The sequence below is a fragment of the Xiphophorus hellerii genome, chromosome 19, assembly GCF_003331165.1.
Source record: "Xiphophorus hellerii strain 12219 chromosome 19, Xiphophorus_hellerii-4.1, whole genome shotgun sequence".
Classification (NCBI taxonomy): Eukaryota; Metazoa; Chordata; class Actinopteri; order Cyprinodontiformes; family Poeciliidae; genus Xiphophorus; species Xiphophorus hellerii.
In genome coordinates this window covers 29,218,653-29,239,854 of record NC_045690.1, presented here as the reverse complement: position 1 = coordinate 29,239,854, position 21,202 = coordinate 29,218,653, and the positions used below count along the sequence as shown (strand labels likewise).

Genomic DNA, 21,202 nt, shown 5'->3' with positions numbered 1-21,202 from the left:
CCTGCTTTTAAATGTAACTGCTAATTACCTGTCTCGCTAACGAACCAGCTGCGCTCTGTCACAGAGTCTTCCAAATATGGGCAAGAGGAAGAATGCACCGCACTATACTTCCGGGACAAGATGCCCCGGCTACAGGCACACTAAGGCTCCACTGGAGCACTTTCCTGTTCCGCAATGGAAGTTTGAACATGTGCATGTGGACTTAGTGGGGCCGCTTTCACCTTCTAGAGGTTTTACCCATCTCCTGACGATGGTGGACAGAACTACTCGGTGGCTGGAGGCAGTTCCACTGTCATCAACCACTTTGGTTCATGTGCCTCGGGCATTTATCTCCTCCTGGTTGTCCCAGTTTGGTGTGCCATTGGACTTGACCTCTGACAGAGGTCACCAGTTCACGTCAGAGTTGTGGACTGCAGTGACAGAGAGCCTTGGGGTTAAACTCCACCGTTCTGCTGCCTACCATCCGCAGACCAACGGTCAGTGTGACAGGTTCCACTGCACAATGAAGGCAGCATTACGGGCCTCGTTGGTGGATAATAGCTGGACAGATCGCCTACCTTGGGTTCTGTTGGGCCTGCGTTCGGCTCCAAAAGAGGACCTGCAGTTTTCTTCAGCTGCGTTGGTCCTGGGCCAGCCTTTGAGGGTACCAGGGGAATTTCTTCCGGGTCCAGTGGGTTCGGTTGATTCCCAGGGCAGTAGAACAGTTCAAAATGGGGAATCTAGATCTTTCGCCCCGTTGGCAGCACATCACTGCCTTCCTCAGGTGTTTGTGCCAAAGGACCTGATGTCTGCCGAGTATGTACAGTATTTATCCGCCATGACTCACACCGCTCACCACTTCAGCCTCCTTACGATGGTCCATTCCGTGTTTTGGAGACCTAAGGATGTTTTGGTGGAGTTGGGGGGTAATCAGGAGAGTATTTTGGTGGACCGTTTGAAGCCAGCTCATGTGTTACCAGGGACCCAGTTGGCTCAGCCGCCTCGCCGTGGTCGTCTTCCAGTTTCTTTACAAACTCTTCCAGGTTGTCCCCTTCCAGCTGGTTTGTCCCCTCAGGTGGACAGTTTGGTAGCAGTCGATCTGGAGAGTCTGTTTCAGTTTCAACCCGTTCCTGTGAAAAGAAGCCGTGGCAGCCGACTTATTAAACTCTCTAGTCGTTACCGTTAGGTATTTCAATTGTTTTGTTTGTTGCTGCTGTTTAGTTTTTCCTTTGTGTGTTTTCTTTTATGTAAAGAAACATACAACAAACAACAATGTGACATTGTTTCACATGTTGTGTGTTTTTGTGTTTGTGACATTCTGTGTGTTTGTGGCCCCCTGTGTGGCAGGGGGCACACAGGAGGGCCTGTGTGGCAGATACAATGTATATATTTCACCCCCGAAAATATGCTTTTATTGTGAAGGGGAGAAGGTGAGATGAGAAGACACCAACTGTTTTACTACATTCTGTTTTTGGTTTGGATTGGAAGATGTTGAGAATAAAACTAGACTCAAATTATATTTTGGTCTTTTTCTGCCTACTTCCACTGTGCATTATATACATAAGCCAAATGATGGAAAATCAGTTTATATATTAAAACTTTTTAAGTCATTTTATTAGCGACGTACAGGCAGGAGGAACATGCTGTCAGAATGGCAGCCAGTGCAGTTAGTGAGAGGTTGATCAGTCCCAGGTGAAGCTCGGCTTCCTGCTGAGCTTCTGAGCATTTGAGAGGGAAATTAAGAAAATTCAGCGATTTTCAAGAAAAAAAATGATCAAAATTGGTAAAGCTAAATGAAAAATAAATACTTTATAGTACAAACCACAGGGTGAAAATAGAAATATAAATTTTATTACATATTTTTCCATGATAATTTTTGAAAAGGTGGAGCCCAGTCATTTTGACCTAAATTACAAGTTTTATTAATAACTGCCCTCCGCTATGAACAGCTGGACTCCTACTCGCTGAAAAATTAACAGCTGAAGGATTTCTTCCTCCCAAAGTAAGAAAATTAGACGTCTGGCTGGACGAGACGGTTTAAACTGGAAATCACCCAGAGAGAGATAAATAAACAAGCTGTTTAATAGTTAAACAATTTATCTTGTTAACTCTTCTCACAAAGATGCATTATTTCAGAAACATTCCCAGTACAGTTTAGAGTAAAATCACAGGATCTTTAACATCTGAACGTTTTGAATGTTACAACTGGAAACAGGATTTTCTGTCTTTTGAAAACATCTTAAATAAAAACGATGCAGAAATATTCCAGCAGGTTCTCCCAGTTGCACCAGTTTACTGGTACCGGTTCTTCACTCTGGGTCCGTTCTGTATCTCGGAACCAGAAACTAAAACCGGTTTCTGCTCTTTGGACCAGAAATTATTTTTAGATTTTTGCTTCTTAAACAATTGAGAATAAAAAATGAACTAAATGAATCTTTGGGATGTATAAACTGGTCTGATTTAAAACTAAACAATAAAATACAAAGTTACCTGATTGATTTAATGACCTCCGACCTCTGGACAGGTCCTGGTGAATTGAATAAAAACTAGAGGAGAAGAAACTAAATTCTGGGAAAAAATAAAAAACAAAACCAAGATTCCCTTCAGCTCCTCCGGACCGACGTAGGCCTCAGAGGTCATCCTGAAGGTCACCCAGAATCTGCTCTGTCATCACATCCACTGCAAGCAGATTACCCACGATGCCGTTCACCAACATGGTGACCCGGATAGATCATCAGCAGGATTATCAGACTTCCTGTAGTTTCAAACAGTAATCTGCAGCAGCGTTTAACTCCCATGTTTTGACTGAATAATCCAGTAAAGTCTGGATTACAGGCCTCAGATCTGCTGCTGCTTTATTTCCTGAATGTTTCTCTCCAGCTCAGGCTCCGCCCACCAACCAGGTGATCATGTTTGCAGAGGAATTATTGAAATGTCCTGCAGGGGGAAGAAAAACCAGTTGACACCTGGAGTCTTCCGATTGTCTGGGAGGCGGAGCCAAAAGCTGCAGCGTCAGAAAACGATGAAGAGTGAGGAAGATGAGGAACAACCTGGAAAAGTAGAAGAAACGCCGAAGCAGCCCCTCCCCCAGTCCGGTCCGGTCCGGTCCAGTCCGGCTGCAGTGCTTCCCGTTTCTCAGCCCCTACTGAGCATGCTCAGAACAGCCAGCAGTAAGTTCTTCCTGATATCCAGGAGCCTCCAGAGCAAAGGTCATGACCTCATCTCCGTCTGGCCAATCAGAGGCCAGCTGGTACCTGTGGCGGCTCCGCAGGTCGGGGGCGTTACTCGGGGTCAGCAAGGTCAGCTCTTGCTGGAAGAGACTCAACGTAGGCCAGAGCGCTCTGCAGGGAGGTGAGACAGTAACCCTCCTCACCAATCAGGAAGCTGGGAAGACAACAGGAAGTTGGTCAATAAACAAGCAGGAAATGGTTTTAGACTTGATGGCGGGACACAGAAGATCTGTAGCAAAGAGTCAGAAGAAAACATGTCAACGTTCTGATAGACTGTTAGCCGTTTCCATGACGACGACTCGCCTCTCATGGATGAACTCCTCCAGGGCGGCGCACTCCGACAGCAGCTGGGGACACTGGCAGCGCAGCGCCACGAAGGACAGGATGGGCAGCAGGTCATCGGCGCCGCTGAGGGGACAGAGGGGAGCTGAAACGGTTCGTCGTCATTATTGAAATAACCGTCAATTAATTCATTAATCATTAACTGGAGCACAGAGGCTTTGAAGACGCTGCTGGCCAGAAGAACTGAAACAATGAAGCTGAGCTGGTCTAGCGCCCCCTGGTGCCGGGTTAGCAGCTTTTCTCTATTTCTAATGTCTAAAAAAGGATTAAATGGTTAACAGAAAAATCTAATTATTACCTGATTAATCAATACAGTAATTGATTAATAAAATAACTATAATGAAAGCTAAATCTGGTCTTAAATTACAACTCCAGAAAAGAGATTAGAAATTATTAGTTCAGATTATTAATCCCCTCTAGAAAAGTGAGGACCAAGTTCAGAGTTTATTTGGGTTCTACTGGGTTTTATGGTTCTGCCGGGTCGCCCTCTTCTTCCCGCTCCAACGGCCTCGTTGACCTCCTGCTTCAGACGCGGCGACCCAGTTTCAGGCCGGGCCAGCGGGGGAGGGGGCAGCTCCAGAACCGGGGCGGTTCCTGCTGGGCCGGGCCGAGTGATTCTGATGAGACCCGACAGCGGCGCTGCTGGGTCACGGAGCCCCAGACGGCGCTGGCGGCCTTTCAGAACCAATTTCACGGCTGAAGGAGTCCGAAGCTCAACGAGGTCAAAGACAAGAAAGACTGTTTACTCTAACCGGGCCGGCGCCGGCCTGGCACGTTACTCACATGGCGGCGGCCCGGGAGGCTCCGCCCCCCTGCTGGTTCCGGTAATCCTCGGCACAGCCGCAGATCAGCCGCAGCGTCCGCACTGAGACACAAACAGAACAGAACCGGTAAGTGGGTCCGATTCACGGTTCTGAAGAACCGGTCGACAGAGCAAGGAGCGGCGCTGCCGGGCCGGTGGTTCTGCCGGGCCTCCACTGACCTCATAGGAAGAACCAGTTTGGTTTCTTACTCTTCAACATCCTGGTTCTGATAGGTCGGGTTTGGGTTTCATGTTGGCCCAACAGAACCTCCACAGTGCCGGTTCCAGATCAGCAGAAGCAGCTGCAGGTTCTGAAATGGACTGACCCGACTTGCTAAGAACTTTTTGTAAAAGAACCAAACATGGAGGGAAACCGGATCAGAACCAAGAGAGTTCTGCTTCTCCTGAGATCAGACATTTCCAGCAGCACCTTGCGGTCCGGTTCTGTGGTTCCAAACCAAACCACTCAGCTCCGACTCAGAACCAGAACCGCTGTAGACCCAAACTGGGTTGCATTCAGGCTGTTCCTAGGATACCAGGCTTTCCCCAGACAGAACCAGAACCAGATTTAGGAGCAGCTGGATCTCCAGATTATAATCTGGTTTAATCTCACCTACGCAGTCCAGCTTCCTCTGAGGGCAGCGGTCCCGCACCAGCAGCTTCAGCTCCTGCACCGCCACCTGGTAGGGGTAGGAACCTTGGAGCGCGCCGGGGTCCTGGGGGAACAGTTTGAGGGGAACACCGACCTCTGCTGGCGAGGCGCTGCAGTACAGCGCCATGTTCCTCTGGAAGAGAAGCTCTCGCTCCCGGAGGACTCGCCTGAGGAACACAGGATGCAGGAAAACTTTTCACCCTGCAGTCAGGAGCAAAAAATAATCCCAATAAAGCTGCTAATCCCTGCAGATTAAACGGATAAATATGGAGCATAAACTCTGACTGGACAAATATTCAGCCTCTTCCTGGCAGTATTTAGTATCAGCACCTCAGTCTTCCTGGATCTGTCAGCTTTCCTCCATTTTTCCTTTTCACCTCTCCCATCAGGTTGGAGGGGCGGGCACACATACCTGATTGGCAGCGCTTAGACCCACCTCCAGGCTCTGACAGTTTCTACTTCGCACCGAGAGAAGCCATACTGTCACCACATGCACCTAGAAGCTGCAGCACCTAAAATAAAATCGCTATTTACATGGTGTTGAAAGAAAACGTCGTCTAATATGTTGTAATTTTGAATGGTTTAAATCCACCAAAGGCCAGGGGTCACAGGCGACTCCTTAAAGGCTCACAGTGCAGCTGGAAATGGAACAAAAGCAGGAAACTTCTAGAATGCATATTTCTAAGTAGATAAGCCAGTCAGTGGTGGGGGGGCGGGGCTAAAGCCTCGTTAACACCCAGAGCGCCGACAATCAAAGATGATTTTTTATTTCTACGCCATCAGGAAGCTGAGAACCGGCTGTACATACAGAGGATGTGAATACTTTTTCAAATAAAAACATCTGATGGTGATTTAGATTAGGCCTGTCGCCATAAACAATAAATCTATTAATCGCAGGATAAATTAAACTATCGACCTCATTTTAATTATCAGCTTTACCGTTTCTTCTTTTTCTCTTTCTGTTGACGACACTGGAAGAAAAAAGGCTCAACTCCGGCGCATTTCCTTAGTGTGATGTCCAGTCCACCATTTTACAATCGTCGGCCCATTTTCAAAACCTGAGAGACCAAACAGTAACCCACAGGAAATCGTAGGTGTGTCAGGTTTGATCAGGTTTGATTGGGTTTGATCAGATCTGATCGGATTCGACCAGATTTGATCGGGTTTGATCAGATCTGATCGGGTTTGATCAGATCTGATCGGGTTCAACCGGGCCATAGGTCCAGCCACACGGCATGATCAACACACCACATTCGAACCGGTTTCTCTCACCTGCATTCAGGTTTCAGACAGAAAATCCCATCAAAAGCCTCGAAGTCACACGTGAATTAATGTAAACAAACACGGCTGATGACGAAGAAGCAACAACGATAGTTTATGAACTTATTTTAAAAGATGTAACAAAACGAAAAGGCGTTGTATAAAAGAGTGGCGGACGGGGCTTCATTTGCTGCACTATGATGTGGAGGTGAGTTATTCTGTTTTTTCGTCTTTACCATTTGTGTGTTTAAGTTTCATCAGTTAATTAGTATTTTTAATGTTTAAAATTACATTGAGAACAATGGGCACAAAATAATGGCTCCAGTTAAGTCATTTTAAAACCAGCATTAATCAACGTTTACTGGACTCGACCTGCAGTGCATGTGGTCAGTGTCAGCATAAAGTCCTGAATGAATGAAAATCATTAGAACCTATTTGTAGAAGCCATTTCTCCATTTTCAGTTAAATCTTAGAATTTAGATTATTTAGTTTATTTGTTTGTTTTTTTTGCTTATTTTCTAGCTGATTTATAATTAGAATTTTTGTTTAATTTGTTATTTAGGTTTTTGGCTAGTGATTCACTTAATTAGTTAATTAATTTCAGTTTGGGACGTGGCTGTTTCAAGGTATAAATAGGTAGCTCATTATGCATGTGGGTGGTCATATGGGTTTTTACCAGTCCCAGTCCCAGTCCCAGTCCGCCAGTTTGTCATCAGTCTATCAGCTTATAACTTGTTTTGTCTGAACTGTGGAATAAAACAAAGAACTGCATTTTGACCTTTTTTGATCTTTTGGCTGCATAAGACAGAATCCACAGTGCATCAGTGATTATTTGAGTTGAATTCACCTTTTGTTTTGATCACCTTTAAGTTTTAAGTTTTTTGATTTTTGAATTTGTGTTTTGGATAAATAGTCATTACACTATTTATGTCACTTTAATGATGAACAGCTGAAAAGTTACCGGGTTCATCAACTGCGGTACCAGTTTCACTCCAACTCCTCTTCCTGTCATTTCTGTGGATATTCTTTACACGAAATGTTGAATAAACATTAATGTTTCCACATATCATCTCTGATGTCCGCTGGACTTCGGGTTGCGCCGTGTCAGCTGTTTGGGATTCCCCTCCGCGCTTTCTGATTGGCTACCTGTCACATTCAACAGGCTGCGTTCTCGCTCCCAGTCGGGGAAAACCAGTGATAAACTGGCCAAGACAATCCAACATGTTGAATATGACTGATTTAGATCGGAGCGGTCCCGATGTTCTACCGACTGGACCCGATCAGTAAGATTGTCATAAGGGGAAAATCGGGGCAAAAAACAAAATCGTGTTGTTTGACGTTGGCTTAAGGGAGGAGAGAAATATCGCATCAGGAGTCTGATATGACCGTCTTTATCTAAACCTATTGATTATTGAAGGGCAACATGGTGTACAGACTTCATAACCTGCACTCTTTTGGTTTAATGTAGTTTTTATTTCCACTTTGATTTGATGTTGTTTAGTTTTTATTCAAGCCCATTTTTTGCTAATGGAGACTGAGAATCCATTTCATTTTTATTTTTTTTCACCAGTTAAAGTGTTTAATGTTCTTTTGAAAATAAATTGCATCTATTTTTGCAGGATATTGTTTGCATTATTACGTCATTTCCATTAAATCAGTTTAAAATGGTCTTCAAACAATATTATTGTTTATCGCAATAATTTTTGAGACAATTAATCTCTCAGTAAAATTTGTTATCGTGACAGGCCTGGTTCCAGTCCATTTCTACCGGGAGAATTTGTCAAGATTTTAATTAGACAACCAATTTATGAGAAAGTTGGCAACCTTACGATAACCCTGAAAACGCCGCCATGCGACGCAACGTCTGCCGGCTGCCCAGGAAGAAACTAAAACTGAGTTTAGGCTGATTTCCATAAACCAGAGAAACTTTCTGTCACTGGCTGGAGGGCAGAGCGGGGCGGAGCCGCAGGGCGGGGCGGGGCGGAGCTGCCCACCCGGCCCAGCAGAAGACAGATGTAATACCTGAAGAGAGCCAGCAGGGGGCTCCACAGCGGCGTGAAGAAGGCCTCCTCGATGCAGCCCAGACTCAGATCCTTAAAGGTCGCCGTGTTCAGGCAGTCGAAGGAGAGCAGGCAGAGCGACAGCAGCTGATCTAGAACCGAAGCTCAGGATCAATATTCAGATCCATCGATCAATAATCGGTCGATCAGCTCACCGACGGCTCCGTGGACGTCTCTGACGATGGCCTTCAGGTGTTCTTTTAGAGCTCTGAGCTCCAGCTGCTCCAGCTCAATGGAGGGGTCAAAGGTCAGCTCCGCCCGCAGGTCGCCACAGTCCAGCTGGGACAGGAAGTGCTCCAGGTCCTCGAAGGAGTCGTCCCGCTGCACAGGATCCTCGCCGTCCAGAGAGCTGCCGGTTCCGGTCGGTTGTCGCTCTGTGACGGGTCGACACACAACATTCACCACCGACCCGCTGAGACGATGACCTGCTGCGACGGTCGCCGTGGCAACAATCTGCGACGCCCCACATCATCTCAGCGGGTCGACGCCCAACTTTAACCCTAACCCAACTGGATGTTTCACCTGGAGAGAGCCGGGCGTGGACGCTGCGAGAAGACCTGAGCAGCAGGGCGGGGCTCTGAGGAAGACTCTGAGGAAGGCTCTGGGTGACGATGGGGTAGAGCTGGTTGTAGATCCTGAACTGATGTTTCCTCAGTAGCTCCACTAGTGGATGATCAGACCTGGAAGAAACCAGGATCATCACTCCAGACTCAGATATAGATATATAGATATAGATATATCCCATAATCACCTGAGCAGGTAGGAGAGCAGATCCAGAACCAGCGAGGAGTCCGGGTTCTTCTTGATGTTGGTTCTCCACTGTTTGGGCCAGTCCTAGAACCAGAACCGCCTTTAGCCAGACCACTCTGGGCCCAGCAGAACCTCTAGCAGATGGACCCATCCCAACTAGAGCAGAACACGGTTGGTACCGAGACGTTCTGCTGAGCCAGCTGGTCATAATGATATGCCGGGTCACTCACGTGGTCCAGTTCGTACTCCAGAACCCGGGAGTAGAGGAGCCGCTGCTCCTGCTCCTCTGCAGTCAGTGCTCCAGAGGCAGCAAACCTCCTGTTGAGACCAAACAGACCAGATTAGATCAGATTATACCAGATTAGATCAGATTATACCAGATTAGATCAGATTATACCAGATTAGATCAGATTATCCAGGCTCCTGAGAGGCCTGAGAGATCCGCTCCTGGATCAACCAGCAGACTTCTCAGGTCTTCTGGTTCTGCTCTGCATCAGAACCAGAACCAAACATGGAGAAGCAGCATTCAGCTTCTATGCACCACAGTTCTGGAACAAACTTCCAGCAAACTGCAAAACATCTGAAACCCTGAGATCCTTTAAGACTAGAAGCTGCTGTTGAACCATAATCAATGAAACGCTGATCAATAATCTGATGAGATTCTGTTGACGTCTCATCGACGTGTTCAGTTGCCAACTGTGTGGCTGAGCAACTTTCTATTTTTGGGTTCATTGACGTAAATCAATCTGAGCGCCTTGCTGCTGACATGTACTAATAAGCTTGATTGATTGGTTGATTGATTAGACCAGAACCTGATTAATCAACTATAACCAGGTTGATTTCTTTATAGCCACAAATATGCAAATATGCGACTGCTAAAGTTTACAGGTGCCACTGCAGCTTCCAGTGGAACTGGGAATGCTGGGAACGCTGGGCGGATACGGAATCCCAAACTGAACCCAGAGTTACATCAGACCAAACCAACAGATAACAGAGCGATCTTTGGATCGCATCTGACCAGCCAGGCAGAAACGAGCAGCTGGACGCTCCCCCCACCCCAGGTGAGGATGATGATGTGCTGCTACCTGTTAGCTTCGTCCTGCAGCCTCTGCCTCCTCTCCTCCACCTTCCTCTGCAGCTGCTCTTCACGTTGAGGAAAGGTCAAAGTTCAGAACAAAAAGCTCTACTGCCCACCGACTGTGGCAAGCTGCTTTAGCATAAAATCTGCTTCACTCACATCCCTGATCTCTGAAACTGGTTTATGAATAAATGTTTTAGTTCATGAAGATTTCTCTAATTCCATTCTGACAGATTTACTATTGGAGTGTTTGGAGGCTTCAATTCAAGAAATGCACATTTCATGTATCTATTGCAAGAGGACTAGTCAAAGTAAATTTATGATATCCTTCTTTTTTCTGACCAGTCATAATTCTAAATCAAGGTATCTTAAATCTTTTAGATTTATGCAGATTTTAAAATTTCAATGAAAAATGATTTCTGAAAATTTGTCTCTTCTGTTTTTAAGTGCAATGGCTGTTGGAAGAGGACAAATAGGAATCTGCAGATTTCTGAAGCAGTCTTCAATCACAAAGTTAGTGTTATCATATCTTGTAACGCTGAGCTCTTTCTCCATTGTGGCATTTTCAGACTATTTTGTACCGGAAACCCAAAAATTCTGCAGGCAACAGTTTGGACGGCTCAGGGGGCTTAACATCCACAAATGTAGTTCTGATGAGTCATAAATGTGTGAAATCTTAAAAGTGTAATTATGAACGCTTCAGATGACAAATCATTTGAGATACTTTGGAAATCTAATCGTTATTCTATTTAGCTCTATTTTATAAATAGGTCTAAGTTTAATTATGTGAGAATTTCTGGTTGTTCAGTCAGTATTTAATAAAACTGACAAAAAAAAAGTAAAAATTTTGATGATGTTTTTAACTCAGCATGTTATGATAAATTTAGCCCGTTCTGTTATGGAAAGATGATCAGGCTCATTGATTTTTTTTTTATAACTCAATCGATAACTGGCTTCCCTCGTCTGGATATTAAAGCAGCTCAAGTTCTAGAAAGCAGCAGATTTTAACTCCATCTTGGCAGCGCTCGGTGAAAGGATACGGCGTCCTGTCTGGCTCTGGCGATGATCAGATTCTCCATCATCTGCCGCTGCAGAGAAAGCGTCTGCAGCAGAAAGATATTTTTGATAAACATTTATATCCAAAACTCAGACATTTGAAACAAACTTTTAAAAGCAGAGAGAACCAGATTCCTAAACACGGTTCAGTGTCCAGACAGAAACCAGAGATCCATTTTCCTTAAACAATGAAAACAGGAAACACAACATAAATATTTCTATTATCTTTATTACATTTTAATTTGTGACAAAAACACGACAGAGAATAAGGAGCAATCAGCAGAAATCCAGCAAACAAAAGTGGAATAAAAACAGAAACTGAGTCTCCATCAGTTGATGAGTTAATGAAAGTCCAGAGAACGATCCGGACCGGTTCCAAACAAAACGTTGGCAGCGACTCTCAGAACCGGTTCTGCAACAGCAGGAGGTTTAGCCGCAGCCCAGAGTCCCAAAATAATCCGGAATAATGATGACCAATATGAATAAATGAATTGAACATTGTTTCATATTTTCATGTCAAACAACAAAATCAAGTGTAAAACTGCAGATGAAGGTAAACAGAGCAGCAGATTCAAAGTGTGTCGATCGTTAGGAGAAGAACCCAAATATCGCAGCAGCCATCATCCACACTAAACTCCAGATAACCAGAACAAACACCATAGCGCCTGAAACGCGTGCATCTGGGCCACAAAGGTCAGAGGTCAGCAGCACTTTAGATCCACCAGGTGCTGCAGGAGTGAGGTCACTGCTCTGTTTCATCAAATGCAGCATCTGAAGATGAAAAATGCTTTTAGGTAATCAGATTACTGATCGCTTCATCAGAAAACAGAGAAAATCCATCAAGTCCTCCTAAAACCCCCTAAAACCCCTAAAACCCCTAAAACCCTCGACCCTCCTAAAAACAGTCTGTCACTGGCTGGAGGGCGTCACCAGGTCTGTCACCTCCCAGTGACTCGGTGTTGGAAATCGCTCACAATCTGTCATCAGGTTTTAGAAATGTATAAAACAATCGTTTATTATTTAAGGGGTGAGTATTCTCTACCGTTCCATCAGCCAAAAGGAATTCATTTTCCAGTTTGTTGCCAATAAAAAGCCCAACTTTGACAGGAATCTTGATCTTTGATGCATTTTGTTTTGAAAAGAATAGAATAAAATATACTTTATTGATCGCCAACGGGAAATTGCTTATTTGTTGACAAGCTACTCCATCAAAGGTGTTAAATATTAATAACACAAATATAACCATAAGAGATAGTTTATTATATATATATATATATATATATATATATATATATATATATATATATATATATATATATATATATATATATATATATGAGTGATGTAAGTAATTCAATATGACTGAATGTAAATAAATTTAATAACAACCATGCTCATGCAAATATATTAATCCATAGGCGTAAATCCCGGAGAGTCGGGGGGGTCCGGACCCCCAATCTTATAAAAGTCTAGAATTGTCCCCCCAAAAAAAGCCATTGAAGAAACATTTGCATTTAAATAATATCAATATGAAAAGAAAAATAAAACAAAAAACTAAATAAATCTGCCATTTATCTCAGGAAAAAATAAGAATGAATTTTTAGGTCCCCCCTCCATTACTAGAACAATGGTTCAGTCCAAAGTGTGGGAGGAGCAACAGCAGCTGAACGGTACCAGCTGGCAGAACCACTGGAGGGAGGAGCTAGCTGTTAGCTGTTAGCTGTGGCTCTGCAGCACAAACATAAAACCTTTCAGTAAGTAAATACTTAAAGCAAAAGACATGTAACACCTTTTATTTACTTTTACTGCTCAAAAAGAAGAAACACATTAACAATAAAAATCAGACTGCAGTAATTTCATTACTTTGGCTGAATCATGATGAGCTGCCTTATTAGCAAAACTGCTACTTTGCTTTCATAGACTTTAAGCTTTTTTGTCAAAGGTAGTAAACATCTCATTCATATTTAGCTCTTTAACTTTTAGTTAATTAGAGTTTGAAACTGGAGGAGGGGCTGAGGAAGTGGACCAGCTCAGAGTGGGAGCCCAGAACAGATAGAAAAAAACTAAAAGTTATAACTTTATTTCTCACTCTCTTCAACGTAGAGCCTTTAAAAACACAAAATAGGATCTGAATATTTTTCTATATAAACCCTGGTGCTTTAAGTGTTTCAGTTATAATACCTCCCAGATATTAATTTCTATCTACCTGCTGGTTCTAAGTCACCAAGGACATAGAAAAACTAAAAAAGGCTTAAAAATAAAGCAACTTAAGTTATAATTTAAACAGCTCATAACTTGTATTGGGAGCCATTTCAATAAAACGATCAGTTACTCATTAAAACTTTTTCATTTAGAGTAGGCCTGTCACGATAGTGTGATACACCATAAAGTGGGAGAATTTAATTATCACTTGGTGATAGTCCAGAAAAACTGTTTAAGAAAATATACGCCACCACACAGAAATTAATAGTATTGCAACTAATTACATATATGGGTTTTTAAAAAAAAAAAAAAAAAAAGAAAAAGGGGTAACGAAGGTTCGGGCAACGTCTCACCAGGAGACCGGAATTGAGGAGCCCCGCCCCTCGCTCTTCAGACAGAGTTTGGGGAAGAAGACGGCGGTTGTCCTTTCTTTCTCTCACTGACTGTTCGTCATTACAGGTTAGTAGTGTGAAGCTGGTGAGGGCTGTCCCGCTGGTGAGGGCTGCCCCCCCTTTAAAAATGTGGAGTAACAATGTATATTTGGATATGATTTGTAATTTGATTGATAGATGTGCTGAAACATTGAAAATAAATAAAGAAAAAAAGGATTTGTTAGGATCGCAGTTAGCTACATTTTAGCTACAACGGTCGCATAACGGCCGTTCTGAAGATCGCTACGTGTATCTTTTTTTTTTAGCTCCGTTCCACTCCCCGATTAAACATTGGTACCCTGAGATACATTGTGTTGTTTATCTGTTAAAAAGGAGTTATTATTATTATGATTATTGTTATTATTATTATTATTACTATAGACTTTACTTTTTCTCCCTCGCTATGTAATCAATTAAACTGTAGTTTATTCAGTCGGACAGTAGTTATTGAAAACACATTAGAGCAAGCTTAAGGTTTTGTCCATTATTACATCTCCCTCTTGCAGTATTCAACATAATTAATCCTCTTATTTGAGAAATGGTTTTTTTAATGTATATCGCTGCACTCTGGATTGATTGGTGAGAGTTGATACCTTTTTACACAGGTGAAGGCTGTGTGTGGTTTTTTGTAGCAGAAGAAAGGACACAGGAATGTGATTGTTCTAGGAAATGTTAATAATTTCATAATTTCAATAATTTGTAATAAAGACAGAGTTTGGGGAAGAAGACGGCGGTTGTCCTTTCTTTCTCTCACTGACTGTTCGTCATTGCAGGCTCTCCAAGATCAAGGGAAAGCAGAAAGTCTTCAGAAGAAGAAAAAAAAACGGAAAAACAAAACAAAACATCATTTGTTATATTTGTCACTATAAGTAGAGACGAGTAACAATAGCAAATTTTGCTGAGCGATTAATTGTCTCAAAAAATTATTGCGATAAACGATAATATTGTTTGAAGACCTTTTTACACTGATTTAATGGAAATGACGTAATAATGCATGTGATTTCCTGCCAAAGATAGATACACTTTATTTTCAAAAGAATATTTAACACTGGAACTGATAAACTAAATAAACAAAACAACCAAAAACAAAATGGATTCTCAGTCTCCATTAACAGAAAACGTACTTGATAAAAACTAAACAACATAAAGCCAAAGTGGAAATAAATACTGCATTCAACCAAAAGAGTGCAGATTATGAAGTCTGTATATTATGTTGCCCTTCAGTAATAATTAGATTTAAATAGAGAAGATGGGCACATCGACTACCTGATGCAATAATTCACACTACATGATTTTTTGCTCCTATTTTTCCCCTTACAACAATCTTAGATCGTTGGTCTTTCTAAGATTGTGTGGTGTGTTACGGTAGATCGTCTTTGCCTCTCCGATCTAAATCAGGGGTTTTTCCACTGGAAGCTTTAACTCCACCTGTTGAATGTGACAGGCAGCCAATCAGAAAGCGCGGATTCTCCTCCGTGTTTTCTGAGGGGAAATTACGGAGGGGAATCCCAAACAGCTGACACGGAAGTCCAGCGGACATTGGAGATGATATGTGGAAACAACATTAATGTTTATTCAACATGCAAAGAATATAGAAATGACAAGAGGAGGAGTTGGAGCGAAATTGCTACCGCAGTTGATAAACCTGGTAACTTTTCAACTGTTCTTCGTTAACGTGACGTAAATAGATTATAATGATTTTCATTCAGTCAGGACTTTACGCTGACACTAGCCACATGCATTGCAGGTAGATTGTAGTAAAGCATTGATTAATGCCTGGTTTTAAAATTAGTTCACTGAACTTGTAGCCATTATTTTGTGCCCATTGTTGGACACCACACGGCAGGAACGAACACGACCGAACCGTTATACCTAGGATTTCTGTCGGCTAATGTGTGGGTCTGTCAGGTTTTGAAAATGGGCCGACAATCGGCCGACAGCTCTAAGATCGTGTAGTGCGCGCTGGGCTTTACACTGAGGAAATGAGGAAGGGAGGAGTCAGTGGAGAGAACCGGAGTTGAGCCTTTTTTCATTCGGTGTCATCAACAGAAAGAGAAAAAGGTCGGAAGAGATGATAATGCCGATAATTGAAATGACGTCGATAGTTTTAATTTATCGTATGATTAATCGATTTATCGTTTATCGCGACAGGCCTAATTTAGAGCCTTAAATGTTTGTAAAGGCGTAGCAGAAATTAGATCAGACTGAACAAACTGTATCTAAGCAACATTTGAATTTTAGTTTTATTTCTCTGCAGGCTGTTTACTGAGAATAAAACATGTTTGATGTGCATTACTTGTCATTTTTGGTCCTGCAGCTTGAATGTGGTTTAAAAACTTTCTAAACTACATTTTACTTAAATTTCACTGCAACTTTGCCGACCCCCCAAAATTGGTCTTAAGAAATTTTCCTGTTTATGGTTCCCCCATAATGAGTTGGGATTTACACCCTTGAAAAACCCAAACAGCAACTTGGATCTCTGAGAACCTCCGGACCAAGAAGCTGAGAGACGACCGCCCCAAATCACTTAAATTATGAATCACACCTGCAGAGCTTACTGTGGAAAAGCATCTCTGCTGTCTGGATGTTCAGCTGTTAGCATGTTAGCACGAGACTGTCTTCAGTCAGAGGCCTCTTTAAACTGACTGCTACTGGAGGTCCGTACTTCCCCCAGCACCATCAATACTTGGTCAATATGAGTTACGACAAGATTTAATAAAAATAAATATTATTTCAACCCATTAAATGAACACCTGAAGTTGGAGTTTAACTGGGTTAACTGGGTCAGATTGGAAGTGGAAAAGGTTGAAAGATCTCCAGGAATCTGAACCAGAATTTCACCGTTTAATCTGGAAGCACTCAGACTTTATGGACCAGTAGTTCTGGTTCCGAGTGCTTCTACTTCGGTTCTAGCTATATTTGGTTCCGGTTCTGTTCGGGTTCTGTGTGAGGCTCGTTACCGTGTCTGCAGCGGACCACGTGTCAGTCTGGACCGAACCGACTTGCAGCAGTTAGCCAACACTTTACCTTCATGAACATCGTCAGCTTCCTCCAATATGGCCGCAGCTCTACCTGGTTCTGAAACATTTTCCTAAACTAAACGGAAAATTTTCCTTTAATCCAAAATTTCTCTGACAACCAGAGAAATAGAATCTAAGACGCGAGGAACCGCGGTTCGAGAAAAGGTTCGGCTCACCATGGTATTTCTTCAGGCTCTGGTTCCCAACCACAGACATGAGACAAAGAAGAGGTTCTGCAGGGCCACTTGGACCTTATCTGGAGTTAAATAAGCCCAGAGTCCAGATGAACCCACCCTTTCACCCCCAGCTTCATCAATGACGCCGAAACGGAACCACTACAGTTTCAAAATAAAAGCCCGGAAGTCATGTTTCGGACCTCTTGGTACATTTCAGGTCCCGGAGGAGTGTGCTTATATCTTGACCGGATCAGAATCAAAGAGTTCTAGTTCAGATATCCTGAAGTCCATCTGCTGCTGGCAGAACCATCGACTGGAACGGATCCATCAGAACCCAACATCCGTTACTGAGGCTACAGCGCCCCCTAATGCAGGGGTGTCAAACTCCAGTCCTCCAGTCGCTGTCCTGCAGGTTTTAGATGTGCCACAGGTACAAAACACTGGAATGAAACGGTTTAATGACCTCCTCCTTGTGTAGATCAGTTCTCCAGAACCTTAATGACCTAATTATTCTGTTCAGGTGCTGCAGCAGAGGCTCATCTAAAAGTTTCAGGGCAGCGGGCCTCCAGGACTGGAGTTTGACATCTGTGCCCTAATGGATCAATAAACACACCAGAAAACACGCTGGGGCGCTAGAGAGAAGGTTCTGATTCTGTTAGTGTCGACCATTGTCTGGAGGTTTTGGTCCTGAAACCTCAGGGTGTCATCTTGGGTTTCTGCAGATGGTTCTGTTGGTTCTTCTCTGTGCGGTTGGGTCATCGTCAATGGGTCTGAGGTTCTGGTTCCTCCGGCTCGGAGGTTTGGCTCATGTGGAGCAGTTTCTGAGTGATGGATCAGAACTGCAGTGATAAGAACGCTGCTCCAAAAGGTTCTGGTGAAGAAGGAGCTGGTCCAAAGGTCTCAAAGTTCTGGTCCCGAGATCGGGATTGTGACAAAAGAACCAGAACCTGGTCCAATCAGCTGGACTTCAGAGATCAGGAGAAGAGCTCCATCATCCACAGATGCTGCTCCTTCACGCAGAGGTTCAACAGGAGGTCCGAACTCCTCCCAGGACCAACTGGACCAACTGGACCAACGTTCTGTGGAAAACCTTTCCACTTTGACATTAAAGGTCTTAATCCTGTCGATCCTGACTGGCTGAAGCAATAAAGGGAGGGTGTGAAAACTTTTTCCAGGAACTGTAAATTGGCCCTTGGGATTCAGACAGGAAGTGATGACAGAGATCAGTTCTGCAAGGTCCAGACTCACCAAGGAGGTTTTCTGGGACGCCTGACCCGGAGCCAGCCGGGCCACACGAGCCTCATAGGACGCCTGAAGCTTCTGGTTCTGCCGGGACGCTTCCTCCACCGGGGTCAGCGTCCTGCAGGGGACACATCCAGGACACACGAGGACAATCAGTGGACACATCGGTCTGCTATAGTCTATAGAACCAGTGGAATCAGTGGAACCAGCAGCAGATTTGGACTTACTTCCTGCTGGAGTCGTGTGAAGCTGCAGTCTGTTGTCTCTGGAAGACATCAGGAGGAGGGAAAGAGGACGGCTGTCCACCATCATCTGACAGACCAAACCGGGACGAAGCGTCAACCTGTCCCTCAGCAGCAGAGGCTGGGGGCAAGATGGGACATTAAGAGACAAGATGACAATGTCAGAGCCCTAACCCAGGAGGAAGTTAGCTGTGATTGGTCTCTGAGTTTATGCCAGGCCTGCTTCTGATTGGAGGAGAGGACTCACCTCTGTCTCCAGCCTTAGGACCGGCCTCAGCCTCTGATTGGTCAGCTGAAGAACAGGAGGCGTTTTGGAGGACAGGGGGGACAGGATGGACAGAGCGCTTCCCTATGAAGGACTTGGCTCGGTCCAGACACTGCTCCGCCAGCCGCAGCATCCGCTCCACCTCCACCTGCGTCTCTGAGGACAGAGACACACGAGACGGACAAATAATCCAGGACAAAACCTATGAAAAGTTCAGCTTGTTCAGTTCTAAAAGTTAAATAATTTATTCTACAAGATTAGAGCGTCATAAAGTAAAATATTCCAGATGTTTCTTCCTGTTTCATAATTCTGACCTCCAGCTAATGAAAATGTTCAGGTTATCTGAAAATTACAGCAATTAATACAAGATTATAATCTAGAAAGATGGAGCTGAACGTCCTCACAGAGGGACAATTAAGGACATTTCTATTCTGTTCTGTTGAACAGGAAGTCCAGGTTCTGGTTCTGGTTCTTCAGGTTGACCTCAAGCTGGTCTTCTTTGTTGGTTCTGGCGTCTCTCATCTTCTTCTGACGTTTTAGTGAGCTTCAGTCACGCTGCCACAGACTGGCTGGGAAGCAGATCGACCCAACTGGGTGGCTACTGGTTGCTCCGTGGTTCCCAGTAACGTACTGGTCCGTGAAGCGGATCGACCCAACTGATCTGACTTCTAGATGTTGCTTATTGTCTGTTCTTGGTGCTGCTGAGTTAGTAATCTATCCTGATTTTCACCTTTCTCCACCAGAGGGCGATAAAACTCTAAAGTGAGTGAACCTGGACAGGTAAACCAGGTGAAGCCTGAGGAACTGCAGCATGTCACAGCCAACAAACCGGATCTCTCCCTCCTCACAGTTTTCACTGAACACAGCTGCTAATCCGGGTCATCATGCTCTTCTGAGATGGGATTATATTAAATAAATGTCAGTAAATTATGACTTCAAGTCTGGAAATAATGAATATTACTGCATCTATCAATCAATAAATGGGTCTGCTTTATGTAAAATGAAGTAACTCACTGGAAACTGCTGAACATGAAACTAATGAAGCAGCTAAATATATATATTATTTAACATGCGGCGAAGTTCAGATCTTTGAGGCTCACCTTTTTGGAGAAGAACGTGTGAAATGTAGTTGATGGTTCGCAGGTATTGGCAGTAAGCTTCCTGCAGACAGAAACACATCAACTGTAACATCTGGTCACGTTGACACGAATTTCACACCAGATCAACCTGAGGATTTCCTCCAGAAATAACCAGAACAAACATTCTCCAAACAGTTGAAGTCAAAATAAATGTTACTTTATTAAAAAAGAGATTTATCTTCATAAATATTCAGTCAGTCCAATCCCATTCCAGTTTTCAATCACTGGAACGGGATTGGACTGAATGGGATCAAAACGTTAATTGCCCATTTGGGATACAAATAAATCTGAATCTGCATTTAGTCCAGTTCTTTATTCCAACCTGTTAAACTGGTTCTATCTCAGGAAACCCAGCAGAGCATTGACTCACTCCTCCTGGACCAGCAGGGGGCGACAGTGGAGAGAAAAATACCTCCCCTTTAACAGGAAAGAAGTCCAGCAGAACCAGAACAAGAACCACGACTGAGCCAAAATAAAATAAAGTTCTACGTTCATCAGGCAGCTGGAAAGAAATGTGAGCAGGTTTCAGATTTACCCCATCAAGAGACTGAGGAAGGAGAGGATTCCTCCAGAGAGGTCAGAGGGTTCAGAGGTCAGAGAGTCTGGAGGGTCCGGTGATCTGGAGGAGGATCAATATACTCTACAAATTTACCATCAGTGGGTAAACTACCACCTCTAGGGGTAAATGTAGGGAGCCTCTCCACATCTACCACCTCTGGGGGTAAACGTAGGGAGCCTCTCCACATCTACCACCTCTGGGGGTAAACGTAGGGAGCCTCTCCAGTCCATCAGGAGCTTCCGCCCCATTTTTACCAACATTATGACCATTATAACCAGTCAAGCTCCCAGCTGGTCCGTTTACTGGCTTTTCTGGACATGACAGCTGGAACAGCCCCCGCCCCCATGTTTGTTTACATTCCATACATCGTCACTTCCGGTCGGCTTCAGCCCGGAGCTTTGATCCTGCCGTCCAGTGAGCAGCCGCCTACCTGCTGCCTGTCTCCCCCCTCCAGCTGGATCGCCTGCTTGGCCATCTTCATGGCGCTCTGCAGCGGCTTCCCTCCGCCGTCCGCCATACTCTTCCTCTTCTTCAGCTTCACGGGCTGCTCACTAAGGTGCACGGCGCCCTCCGGTGGCCATGCAGGTTGTTTCCTAGGGAAATTATTAATATCTGTCTTCTATAGTCAGATGTACGGAAGAGGATAAGAGCCACCGAGAAAAAAAAAGAATTCTTTTTTTTTCTCGGTGGCCCTTATCCTCTTCCGTAGAATTCTGA

At 44.0% G+C, this 21,202-nt stretch overlaps 1 protein-coding gene and 1 long non-coding RNA gene across 5 annotated transcripts; both read right to left on the bottom strand.

Annotated features, from left to right (window-relative positions):
• Positions 1-1,808: 1,808 nt before the first annotated feature.
• Positions 1,809-21,043, bottom strand: vps9d1 (VPS9 domain containing 1). 4 transcript variants are annotated; one of them, XM_032548188.1, is made up of 16 exons: positions 20,916-21,043; positions 19,888-19,948; positions 18,770-18,943; positions 18,508-18,643; positions 18,287-18,398; positions 11,194-11,256; positions 10,161-10,213; positions 9,306-9,393; positions 9,077-9,159; positions 8,848-9,005; positions 8,481-8,699; positions 8,288-8,417; positions 4,967-5,172; positions 4,335-4,416; positions 3,513-3,617; positions 1,809-3,363 (listed from the first exon to the last, which is right to left on the bottom strand). In XM_032548188.1, the coding sequence occupies exons 1-16, from the start codon at positions 21,000-21,002 to the stop codon at positions 3,261-3,263; spliced, it is 1,860 nt and encodes a 619-aa protein (XP_032404079.1). In that variant the 5' UTR covers positions 21,003-21,043; the 3' UTR covers positions 1,809-3,260. The 4 variants fall into 4 exon arrangements, with proteins under 4 accessions (XP_032404079.1, XP_032404082.1, XP_032404080.1 ...); XM_032548191.1 differs by having other exon boundaries at positions 18,770-18,989; positions 20,916-20,960; XM_032548189.1 differs by lacking the exon at positions 20,916-21,043 and adding an exon at positions 20,462-20,817 and having other exon boundaries at positions 18,770-18,989.
• LOC116709567 (uncharacterized) lies at positions 15,999-17,502 on the bottom strand. The gene is made up of 2 exons (XR_004336906.1): positions 17,039-17,502; positions 15,999-16,938 (listed from the first exon to the last, which is right to left on the bottom strand). It is a non-coding gene; the product is annotated as an uncharacterized LOC116709567 (long non-coding RNA).
• Positions 21,044-21,202: the final 159 nt, after the last annotated feature.

Bases quoted from the DNA above. Each gene is read 5' to 3' on its own strand.
- vps9d1 (XM_032548188.1), bottom strand. From the start codon at position 21,002: ATGGCGGACGGCGGAGGGAAGCCGCTGCAGAGCGCCATGAAGATGGCC. The intron at 9,394-10,160 runs GTAGCAGCACAT...TGGTCTCAACAG, and splicing joins CTGCAGGACGAAGCTAACAG to GAGGTTTGCTGCCTCTGGAG. The intron at 9,160-9,305 runs GTGAGTGACCCG...TTCTGGTTCTAG, and splicing joins TGGAGTACGAACTGGACCAC to GACTGGCCCAAACAGTGGAG.